This window comes from Rhyacophila brunnea, unplaced genomic scaffold (assembly GCF_057557595.1).
Source record: "Rhyacophila brunnea isolate RB1 unplaced genomic scaffold, BYU_Rbru_1.0 scaffold_23, whole genome shotgun sequence".
Lineage (NCBI taxonomy): Eukaryota > Metazoa > Arthropoda > Insecta > Trichoptera > Rhyacophilidae > Rhyacophila > Rhyacophila brunnea.
Genome location: NW_028232893.1, coordinates 13,136,836 through 13,149,948, shown reverse-complemented (window position 1 = coordinate 13,149,948; position 13,113 = coordinate 13,136,836). Strand labels below are relative to the sequence as shown.

Below are 13,113 nucleotides of genomic sequence, written 5' to 3'. Positions count from 1 at the left end.
AATAGTCAATTTCGCACATTCGGCGTAACATATATAAATAGAAGCCCTAAAGAATTACATAAAAACGCGTCGCACGAAACTGAGGTTAATGAAATCAGCTTAGACATGCGTCTCTCCAGCATTAGATTATTCTGGGATAATAATGATGGAGAAGTATCTAAAAGAAATATAGGCATTCACGAACAATACATGAAGTTGGCGTGGAGTGTATTCTGTCGTCTGAACGTAATTTTCAAGAGTAACCTATCATTGTGTTTCAAGTGCAAGGGTGTTTAACCAATTCTCACGTACTATGTATCTGAAGGTCTCGCAGTAACAGATACATTTAGAATGGAGGCATATATACGAGTATGTTGACATCCGATAGAACCGGTAGGAAAGCAAATTAGAGTATGCGACGTAAGTAAGTATGTCAAAATCCTTAAATAATGGAGATAGGCTGAACACTTATTTCGCAGACATGATGGCCGCTGGACGAATGTGACAATCCAGTGGTACTCAATGGATATAAGCATGGCGCCGACATACTGAAGTGCGTCCTCAGGTCAGGATATTTGACGGGACCCAATATCTATCACTAATGATACTCGTAAGGGCAGGGTGATTTTCTACACTTACTAGTGTTCCCTAAACAGCATTCCCCAATGGAACCCCAGGGTTCCGCAAAGTACAATAAAGGGCGTTCCGTATATTTTTTTCAATTTTCAGTAGGTATACATAAATAAATCTAATTGAATTATTGAGTTATCGGCATTTGGCATCATAATATTATGAAGTACTGATAGCGACCCCTTTTTGTGGTAGTCAAGTAATATGTGACCTTAATATATTTAACCGAATTATACCGAAATATATTTAATAAATAGCCATTTTTATTCGCCAGGAAACACACTAGGAAAAATTTTAATAAATTTTTATACGTGAATAATCATATACTTAATTATATTATTAATCAACATATCATATTGAATTGCATCACTTCGCTACATATTTGTAAATGTTAATAGTCTTCAACTAAAAGTGCGCTTTTTTACTATTAAAGATTTTTTTTAGTGTGTGTTTATCTCATTTAGCGGTCGACTGCCACGCCGGGCCCCTTGTGAGGGCCATGGGTATAAGACATTGAAGGGTCACTTTAAGATATGTAAGATTGATGAAATATCAAGGTTCGGATAAAGAACCGAGAAGAGTAGAGAGATTGGGGAAGCTTTCATCTAGCAGTGGATTAAAATATAATGATAATGATGTAGTTATCTATTTATCGCAAATGTTCTGAATCTCTATAAAGACGTGTCCTATCAGTATAAAGACTAGAAAAATTACCTTTTTAATAATTATAATTTACTTATTAATAAGTGGCACTGGCATTTTTGTCAATATTCTTCGATAAGTCTTAGTTCTGCAAAATAAATTATTTTGATTAAAATCACATTTAGACATCATAAATTTGTCAGAAATTAATTAAATATTTTTATAATTATTGTATATACTCGATATGGTAATACTGCACTGCTAATGTATTAGTATTTTGAATTATTATTCATTATTCAAGCTAATTTAAATTAATTTTAACAGTATCTACGTGTGCGTACGTAAAATTACTTGCGATATAGCATCCATAGATTATATTTTACACATAACCCAACCTGCAGACTATATAAAATAGACCAACCGCTAAAAATAAAAAAAACACGCGATTTTGATGAGTCGAAAATGTGTAGGCATGTAGAAAATGATAAAACGCGAAATATATTATCGTGCATATCGTGTACTATCACGTGACGTCACAGTAAGCTGTTGCTACGGGAAAAAAGTGTGTAATGTCGCTTTTCTTGGTGTTTAATATATTATCAGACTGATGCTCCCATGCCGTAGCAGATTTTGTACCTTTAAAAAGAACATTGTCAGTTTTCTTCACTTTCAAAACGTCATACAGGTGTCGATGTAGTGAGGTACAACGTGAGGTGACCTCATTGTTGTTCTGGTGATCTCGGCAGATTTTTGCTAACTTTACTGATAATGTTTGTTTAAATGTTCAAAATTTGTTACGGGATGGGAGCATCAGTCTGATAATATTTTAAACACCAATAAAAGCGACATTACACACTTTTTTCCAGTAGCGGAAACTTATTGTGACGTCACTTGATAGTGCGTGATGAGCATAATAATATTATATTTGACGCTTTGATTGTACCGTTTCTTTCACGTTGCCTTCTCAATAAAGACAAATGTATATTATTAGATATTAATTGTATGGTTCACATTATTAGTGATAGTTATTTGTAAATATTTTTTTTTTTTTTTGACCATGTCCGATCCTGATAGGATCATATGGGCCTCCACAGAGTGGAGGTTTGTATTGACAGATTTTGTTTTTTTTTTACGAGAAATGGATGTCAGCCACTTGCTCAACCTATTAGGTCCATACCCTGACACACACAAATTGAAAAACAATATGTATACTTGCCAGACCCAGGATTCGAACCTGGGACCCACGGCTTTATAGTCCAACGCTTATGCCGCGCGGCCACCGTGGGCGTAAATATATAGTTGATACATATATTATTCGGTTTAAATTGCATTTTTCAGATGCAAGACTGTTTTTGTGTCGTACAACATATGAAAAAAAATTGTTGTTATCATTGTAAGTTGCGGTTAATAAGGAAATCAGTATTGCTCGATGTAAACTGAATGATATTGAACCCCCTCTACCGAGTTGCCAATTTAGATTGGGGTAGATTATTTTGAATATAAAGCCTGTGTCATTCTACTTCTGATCATAAGCAGTTTTCGCTCGAAAAGGCTCAATCAACACTTCGCCAATATGAACTCCATGGTGGGTGACATTTTAATCAATATTCATTTACAAAAGTTTTTTGCAAGATATTTAATAATATGTTATGTAAAGTAAAAAAAAGTGATTTCATTTATGAAAACAATTCTTTTTGTACGGTGACATATTATTATCAATGCCATAGCAAGTGAAAATAAAATACAGTGAAATTATTATTCCTATTTCTATATAAGTATTTAATTGTCGTTTCTATGCAGTGGAAGGCCATCGTATCTAAACAAACAAGATCACTTATTAATTTATTTTAGTACGAATTGTGATTTATCGTATTTATTTTAATTAATACAATAGTGAAAGTTTACTATGATTTATAATATGGTCAATATAAAAATATCATGGAGGTTTTCGTAGAGGATAAAATGAACATAACGTCACTGTTCTGGCAGAAAACACTAATTCGAAAAAATGACATATTGAATTAGTACCAAAATGTTCCTTATTTCACACTTTACCGCCTGGAAACCTTCTTAATAAATAAACAGTCTTTATTTTAAAGTCATCCTTTTTACGATTACTTAATAAACTCACATGATAGACCATTATTTCAAACATTTTAACAACTTCAAAGTCAAATTACTCAAAACTAGTATTCTCCAGTTAGTGTATTCTGCCAGAACAGAGACGAAAATAATAATTATAATATTTGTAAATAGTATATTATTTTTTAAAGATAACACAATTACAATTTTTATCAAATACTCCCTATAACATTAGCATTTTACAGACGTGAATCAATAAAATTTCAAAATGTTATAATTAATTCTAGATATTCATTTAAATAATACTATACATATTAATTTATGTGATGTTATATTTTCAGTACGTCGCCGCATTCCTGTGCTTGGCCGCTTGCGCGTCAGCACACTGGGGAGGACATGAAGATGGTCAATGGAAGGGAGAAGGACTCGCCGAGTCTCAAGACCATGGTAACTGGGATAACGGACATGATGGTGGATACTACGGAGGACATGACGGAGGACACTACGGAGGAGTTTACAGCCATGGACACAACGATGATGGTCAATGGAAGGGAGAAGGTTTGGCCGAATCTCAAGATCATGGAAACTGGGGTCATGATGCCGGATATGCTGGACAATACGGAGGCGCTTATGCTCATGGTGGAGCTTACGGTCATGGTGGAGCTTATGGTCATGGTGGACATTATGCTCATGGTGCCGCTCCTCTTGGTCATGACGGACGTGTTGTAGATACCCCTGAAGTTGCCCACGCTAAAGCCGCTCACTTCGCTGCCGTCTCCGCCGCTTCCCATGGAGGTCATGGAGCTTACGCTGGACATGGTGGTTATGCCCATGGTGCTTATGCCGGTCATGGTGCTTATGCTCATGGACATGGACATGCTCATGGAGGATGGTAATTAATTACCTACAACTTTCCAAAGCACGGTCTTCGATTTACCAACAGACGTTCATATTGACAAGTGTTACTATTTTTAATAATTTCCCTATTTATTGTATTGGTTTTCTTAAAATCATATGTTTCTATCTATAACTGGGTTTTATTCTTTTGAGTATATACTCAGTTATAGTTGATATATTATTTATTTAATTCTTTTTCTTACATTTCATTCTGACCTGAAAAACAATGTATTATATATTATAATGTGTTGTATAAATAATGTATATAATATCCTGTCTATAAAAGCAAGCCGAAATAAATCGCAAAAATTTAACAATGTTATTTTCTTATATAACTGAAAAATTAAATGACACTGTCAGAATTATCCTACACTATAGTTGTAAAAGAGATATAGTAATAAATTAAATCAAAATACCATAGGTATTATAAATACATTTCGTTTAGCTAATTATACAGTTTAGTACGTGTGTTCATTCATTGTGTTTATCAGGAAAACGATTTTCTAATTATATAATTGAAATATGTGAATTGTTTACTACTGATTATGAAAACGGAATAAACGTTTTGGTTAAAACAACACTGAGAAAATCAATAGATGATTTAATTTGCTATACATACGTAATTAATGTATTTTTATTAGATTTGCAATATAGAAATAGTAGAACAATACGCTTTAATATGGTGTAATTTTGGTATGATCACAACATAAAGCTCAATTGAAGGATTGTAGCTTTTAAATAATATTATATTTTTATTAAAATCGATGTTTTTTAAAATAAAATAAATACTACGATTAATTCAAAAATCATTTCGCTGGACTAAGTACTTCTGTATATTATACTTTAATCATAAAATAAGATGAATTTTTTTAACGACTTTTTTAATTACTGTTGGTTTAACGTTGATTTTAAATGATGAACTTAACTACTTTATAAATAAATTATATCAATTTGCAAGCTTTGTAGCATTATTAAATTATGCTAATTATAGATAAGGTTAACTATTTTTCTTTCATTTGTACAAATTGTTTTATAGAATACTGAAAGAATAAAATATACATAATTATATTGTGGCATATAATGTTTAACCATATTATGCCGTCTAATCGACGTTTGAATAATGATGGTGTAGCTTGATGGAAAGTAATCATGGCACCTTACGAGCAACCATTTATATCGAGCTTCGAGAACAGATGTTTGCGAGAGGGTACTGGGTATAACGAGTAACGAGGGGATACACGAACGCACTAAGTAGCCTTTCATTATGCTGAGAGTGAATAGGCGACGTTGGACCTAGCTCAGCCACGTGCTGCGGATGTCAGAAGAGAATCTGGCTTTCCTGTTATTCAAGCCAACGGATAACGGAGTTCTGGAAGGCCGCTAAATACTATTTATAGAGTATATACGACAAAGCTATGGAATGCTGGTATGACCTAGAATGACGCAAGAAGACTGGCTAGCGATAAGGATGATTAGAAACGCCGTGTGATGTCCATAATATTATGCTCCAGCTTAGGGGCGAACATGGTTGAGTCCAAACTCTATTACCTCATATTAACATTGAATCGCCTTTAATATATCTATCTTTTTGAAATAATAAAAAAATATAATGGTATTGAAACAAAGGTATTGTTGTTAATTCTACTATAATAATTATATAATGTAATACACAAAACACATTTTAATTGTTAAGTGTTATTCATATTTAATTGATACCACCCATCTATAAAATTTTATATTTCATATACATTATTTGAAAATACCTCAAATAAATAGGTCCCCAAAAACTGTTTGAAGAAAATACGATATCCAGGATTCGAACGTGCGCCTCTCAGGATTCGTGCCCATGTGCACTTACCATCATGCTATCATCATTATCAGTCGGGGTCAATCCACTGATGGATGAAGCCCCCCCAAGCTTCTTCCAACTCTCTCGGTCCTGTGTCGTTCGCTGCCACGTATTTCCGCCGAGCATTACCAGTTCGTCAATCCAGTGGCTTTTAGGGCGACCCTGTGGCCGTTTCGTGCCACTTGGGTACCACTGGATGATGGCTGTCCTTTCGGCGAGCAATGTGCCCCGCCCATCTCCATTTCAGCTGTTTGGCAACGTCTATTATAATCGCGTACTCCTGTCTGCTTTCTAACCCATTCGTTTCTCTTACGGGCATGCTATACGTGTCATAATATCTAATTGCGATAAAGTTAAATACTGGTTTTTATAATATCTACTATCTTGAGGGCTTTCTAAATTGCGTTATCTACCTACTTGTGAATTATTCGTTGAATAATAAATAATAAAATAATATTAAATTATATTTTAGAATACGGGCATTTTTTGCCAAATTACACTCAGACGTGATTGTCATCTGTCTATTGGATTTTAATAGTTTTGATAAAACAGTTGAAAAGTGTCATAATTAAATTATTTAGAAAAAAAAGTAATGGCTAGATGTATAAGTATTTGTATTTCTTTTGTTAGCTGTACAATCTGATATGAATCCGTAGCCACCTCTTGAAAAGGCTTTATAAAATTTTCTTTAATGAGAAATGTAGGTATTTTTGACCAATTTCTCAACCTATTACATTCACAATATACGTTAAACTACGCAATAATTCAAACCTGAGACTTCATAAACGGACATTTTACCAACCGTCCATTGTAGGCGATAATTACTATGTATCAGTCATTTTAACCATTGTCAAAAGATGAGCTTTTTTGGCAAACAAAACGTCAACAGTCGGCATCCATTTTTTTTTTAATTTTACAAATAATGATTTCAATGCAGAGAGAATGTTGTATTTCCTTTCGTCTCAAAATAAATCGCAAGTCCTGCATTAACTCTTAATTATTTTGATAAAAAAAAACAATTACAATAAAACTACACAACTATTATAGTAATTCAACTTGACTTGTACATTATATAATTTGATAAATATATTAATTGATTTACATAAATTGCATTTGTAGTATAGGCGACTGTTTTTATGTCGTATATTGTATGCAGTGATATGAAAAAAAAATGTTGTTATCATTGTGTGTTGTGGTTGATAAGGAAATCGGCATTACTCGACGTGGACTGAATGATATTGAACCCCCTCTACTGAGTTGCCATTTTAGATTGGGGTGGATTGATTCGGATATAAAGCCTGCGCAATTCCACCACTGATCATAAGCAGTTTTCGCTCGAAAAGGCTCAATCAACACTTCAAAATGAACTCCATGGTGTGTGAACTTTTTATTTTAAATAATATTGTATTATTAATAATATTCTATGCAAGTTACCATAATTAAGTAAAAACAATTATTAGTGACACCGTAAATAATAATTGTAAAAAATGATTATTTAAAAACATTTTTTTTTGATAACGACTCGCATTAATGTGTATAAAATACAGTGAAATAATCAAATATTTATGTATTTTAAAAATAAATAATTTGCAGCTATATCTATCAATTAAATAAAATAAAATCTTTCTGATATGTACCATATTATGTGGTGGAATTAAATGAACAAGACAATTTTGTTATTTTTATATATTTATTCGAAGTTTTTAAAATTAGTAACAATGTAGTGTTTATTTAACTAGTACAGTAGTAAAATTTACCTAAATTGTTAATGCTCGTATTTATTTTAACTATAAATTATTGCGTAAGCTTACCAATAATAATATTTATTATATCCTTGTATATAAATAAGTGTTAATTATTACTACTTATTATTAAGGAAATCACATACTATTGTATATGAAATAATAGGCTATATATTATATTATTATAATATATAGGCTTTGCTACAGTAAATTGTTTTACAATAAACAATAATAATTACTTACCTGATTTTTGCTAAATTAATATGTATATGTAGACTACAGAACAAGAGCTATGCTATTTTTTTACAACGTTATTATTAGCTCGTATTCTTGTATGTCCGGTGGTTGTTTGTCCATTACAATTCTTGCAATCGATTTTTAACTAACTTAGCGACTAGCTAGCAGTGGAGAAGGGTGGAGGTAGGCTGTTAAGATTCGCTATAAATAGTGCACACTAAGCTATGTTAGTCATATGTATTTGTTTTTATTGAATTAAGACTACAATTTACAGATGGTGTTAGTTAGTTTTTAAAAATCAATTAAACTCTGCCTAAACGAAACCATAATAGATTTGGTCTAATTTGGGCAATACGACAAAATTGTGCACAATTTTTCACTCATAGTTATTTGTTTTCGTTGGATTAAAACTACATATTACACATATTGTTGGTTCATTTTTTTAATTCATTAAGTCCTGCGTAAATCAAACTATAATAAATAAAAAAATATTATTCTATCTATAAAATGCTCAAAGTTATGTATGATTTAATTGCATAATTTTAGATATTTTATAGATAGACGTGTATTTTTTGACTATTATCTATTATGGCTTGGTTTTTCAGGGTTTAATTGAATTTTTTAAATCTAACCAACATTATCTGTAAATTGTAGTCTTATTTCAATGAAAACAAATATGTATGTCTGAAAAAGTTTAATGTGCACTATTTATGGCGGATCTTAACAGCCTACCTCCACCCTTCGCCACTGCTAGCTAGACATTTAAAACTTTTAGAATATATCAGAACACGATGCCAATGCATTCTTTTAATACTTTTAGCCATCTTTAAGTAGAATTGAATTCATTTTCAGTTAATTCTGTTTTGTATAGATCGTTATTTCAGAAAAATCCGTAACAAGTAAAAGACTAATATTGGTTGCTAAGGGGGTGGTCCTAGAAACTAAATTATTAATATATACGTGCGTTAATATGGAAATCAAAATGAAATGTCAAAATGACATTTCAGTATTCTATATTTGTTTGTTTGTCTTTTATTTACTTCATATCAAGTACAAGTTTGAGCATATTGAGCATATTGAGCATAATAATTCAACAGAAAATTTAAAAACGTTGTATATAAAAAAGTTCTTTTTATCTCAGTAATTTTATTTATAATAACAATTAGACCATTGTTATGTATCTAGATATAGATTATTGTAAATTTATGAGTAATAATTTTTCATATGAAAATGTATAATTCGTTTCATTTATAGTGTATTGACTGTACCCACGTTGGACAAGCGCATAGAGCGACCGTCTTTGTATAATGTGTATTTAAACTAGTGACAAGCATACGATGTGATTAGCTATAAATATAACCTGAACCTTATGGAATGAATGGAGAAAAGCTTAGTAATGAACATGACAATTAGAATTAGAAATAATTAGTATATTGTTTTATATTTTCAGTACGTCGCCGCATTCCTGTGCTTGGCCGCTTGCGCGTCAGCACACTGGGGAGGACATGAAGATGGTCAGTGGAAAGGAGAAGGACTCGCCGAGTCCCAAGACCATGGTAACTGGGACAATGGACATGATGGTGGATACTACGGAGGACATGACGGAGGACACTACGGAGGAGTTTACAGCCATGGACACAACGATGATGGTCAATGGAAGGGAGAAGGTTTGGCCGAATCTCAAGATCATGGAAACTGGGGTCATGATGCCGGATATGCTGGACAATACGGAGGCGCTTATGCTCATGGTGGAGCTTACGGTTATGGTGGACATTATGCCCATGGTGCCGCTCCTCTTGGTCATGATGGACGTGTCGTAGATACCCCTGAAGTCGCTCACGCTAAAGCCGCTCACTTCGCCGCTGTCTCTGCCGCTTCCCACGGAGCCCATGGAGCTTATGCCGGACATGGTGGTTATGCCCATGGAGCTTATGCTCACTATGGACATGGACACGCTCATGGAGGATGGTAATTAATTACTTAAATCTATCAACGCAGACGTTCATATTGATAAGTGTAATTAATTTTAAATATCTACCTATGTGTTTCAATGACTGTCTTATCTGTATCTATATCTGGATTGTATTCTTTTGGGTATATTGCCATTAAAAATGTATATATATATATTTTCCTCTTTTTATATATTTCATTCTGATGTAAAAAATATGTATTATATATAATAATATGTATTGTATAAATGTATATATGTAAATGAAAACAAGTCGAAATAAATCGCAAAAATAATACTCTACTTTTTATTATAACAATATGTGAAACGTATAAAAAATATATGCAATTACACAAATGCACCCTCAAACATGTTTAACAAAACCTATTTTGATGAAAATGGGCTTAAAACAATCTTATATGAAAGTGAACCTGGAAAAGTTACTAAAACTAATGACTAAATTAAATTACTGCTTTTATTCATATGCCTTATGCGTCAATTACATTGAGCTATTTTACAAGCTGTTTGTTGGCAAATTTACAATCTGCCTGTAAAGTCGCCCAGTATCATCATTGAACAAGTTAACAAGCAGATTTTAAACAATCTACAGAGAAAAGTTGAAAGCCGGTCAACTTCACACGCTACACGCCGGCGTGTGGGCCTACTGCGTCTGCGCAGTAGAGCGCAGTAGCGACCTCTTGGTAAAAAACGAACTACTTTCTGTCAAAATAGTCGTTAGCTTGTTGGCTTCTCCGCGAATGGAAAGTTTTGTGTGTCATCATCACAATCGCAGTAGCTGAATTGCCCGCTTTTAAATTCGCCAACAAAATTCAATGTAGTTGACGCATTACGCTGGAATATAAATGATTTGCATGGGTGTTGCTAGCCTAAAATAAGCTCTTTGTACGATTAGCTATAGTTTAAAAGTCATTTAAACTCAGAGCATCAAATTTTCAAAACTTGTATAGGTATAATATTATATTCAGTAATTGAGTACGTTGAAACAAAAGAGCTTCTCTACATTTTTTTATTGTTGTTTTTATTTAATAAAACGCAATTTTTTATAGTACTTATTCCACTTTTAATTAATATATTAGGACCGGTTTCGTCCGCCTCAGTGGGACATTTTCAACTGAATACATTTTTTTTAAAACAATATTTATCAAACAAAATTCAAAGCGATAGAAATAATATAACAATATGTACATAATAATTATCCGTCCAATAATACCTTCCCAATAACAGACTAATTTAAAACTAATGAGGTTGGACATTAATATTTCATACTACATCAGGGGCATTAAACAAATTATTTAAAATATTAACAAACCACAAAATATGAAACAATCTACACTTACAATAACATTAATATTAACAAATAATTATAATTGGTCAAAATTAACAATAATTTTTTTTTATAAAAAATAAAATAAAATTATGAATTGAAGTGAGATGGAATAAAAAACAAATACAACCAAAATATGAGTCAGAGTTAAATAAAAATAAAAATAATAAATAATGTACAATATATAAAGTTATGTTGTGACAATCCCAAATATTAAATAGGGTACAATAATGGAGAAGACACAAAATATAATTGATCATTCAACAAATTAGAATTGGGCAAAAATTTATACCTATTAATTTCTAGGATTTCCTGTTTATCCAATTTTATAGATTTCTCATTCAAATGCAGGATTTTAAAATTTTTACTGATATTAAAAGAGTGATTATTTAAACTTAAATGATTTCCAAAAGCTGAAGACTCATTACCATTTTTGGAACAGGCTAAATGTTCTTTGATCCTATTATTAAAAGAACGTCCCGTTTGTCCAACATATTTGGCATCACAAGAGTCACAACTTGATAGATAAATTCCACTTTGGTTAAGTTTATCTAATCTATCTTTAGTATTCACCAGTATTGAATTCAAATTTTGTGTGTTGTAAAATGTTTCATTGAAAAGTTTTTTATCTATTTTATTGAAATAGCAGTCACTTTTGAAGACAAATAAAGTTTTTGTTTTCAATTTAAATAATGATTAAGTTTTTTATAATACAAATGACAATATATCTAAAACGCCCTCAAAGTTTTGTAAAACTCTTTTGATTTTTATCTACTTGTATTAAATGTTTTTTAAATCAATTATTTGAAAGGAATTTATTATACTATGGCAGTGACAGACCATATAAATCTACTTTAGAGAAACAGTGTACCTATATTTGTTACAATGTGGAAGATGTATAATACTTTATTTTGGTCAAACATGCAGAAGTTTTGTAAGCATATTGTATTTATGAAGAGAAGATACATTCATAGAAAACAGGTAGGGCATATTCAGGATTCGCCAGGCACCTCTTAAGAATATCAATGGTGTATAATACTATCTCGTCCATGGTGTTGTTCATCTATGTGACAAGAGCCATCTACTTCATAATGGGGTACGAAGATATACATAAATTCATTGCAAAAAAGCTAAGGTATGACCTTACTATTGTAAAGAATAACTTGTTTATTTGACCTGTTCTTAAAATTGTTTTAATGCTTTCTATTTTCTTGTCATTCCTTCATGACTGATGTTTGATGGCTTTCTGCTTGTATCGGGATGCGGGTGAATAATTCTATCCATAGTAAGCTCCTTCACTTGGTAGCTTTAGCGTTTAACTTCGCCTTCTCTGGACCCAACATCACCTAAAGATCTTCTTTCTTTTTTCTTTTGACAATATCCGATCCTAATAGGATCATATGGGCTTCCACAGAAAGGAGGTTTGTATTGACAGATTTTGTTTTTACGAGAAATGGATGTCAGCCACTTGCTTAATCTATTAAGTCCATATGCTTACTCAAACACTAAAAAAAAGATCAATGCTATTTAAATCAGCTTAAATATATATATTTAAAAACATAAATATTAAATAAATAGATGAATACTAGGAACGAGAAGAAAACCACATATTAACAGCAGGCTTTGTAATACAGTACGTAAAGTACTGGACTTTTATCCAGAAGTCTCGAATTCGATCTCGATGAGGTGAAAATGAGGCGTCTAGTTTCAAAGTGAACTTATTCTTGCACTTGCCGAAAATAAGTTATGAATGCCAGAATTT

The 13,113-nt window shown here is 32.1% G+C and overlaps 1 protein-coding gene across 1 annotated transcript; it reads left to right on the top strand.

The window, feature by feature from the left end:
- Positions 1-105: 105 nt before the first annotated feature.
- Positions 106-10,030, top strand: LOC147069547 (uncharacterized). The gene is made up of 4 exons (XM_085950833.1): positions 106-225; positions 3,675-4,225; positions 7,423-7,453; positions 9,509-10,030. Exons 1-4 carry the CDS (start codon positions 106-108, stop codon positions 10,028-10,030), a joined length of 1,224 nt encoding a protein of 407 aa, XP_085806959.1.
- The last annotated feature ends 3,083 nt before the right edge of the window (positions 10,031-13,113 follow it).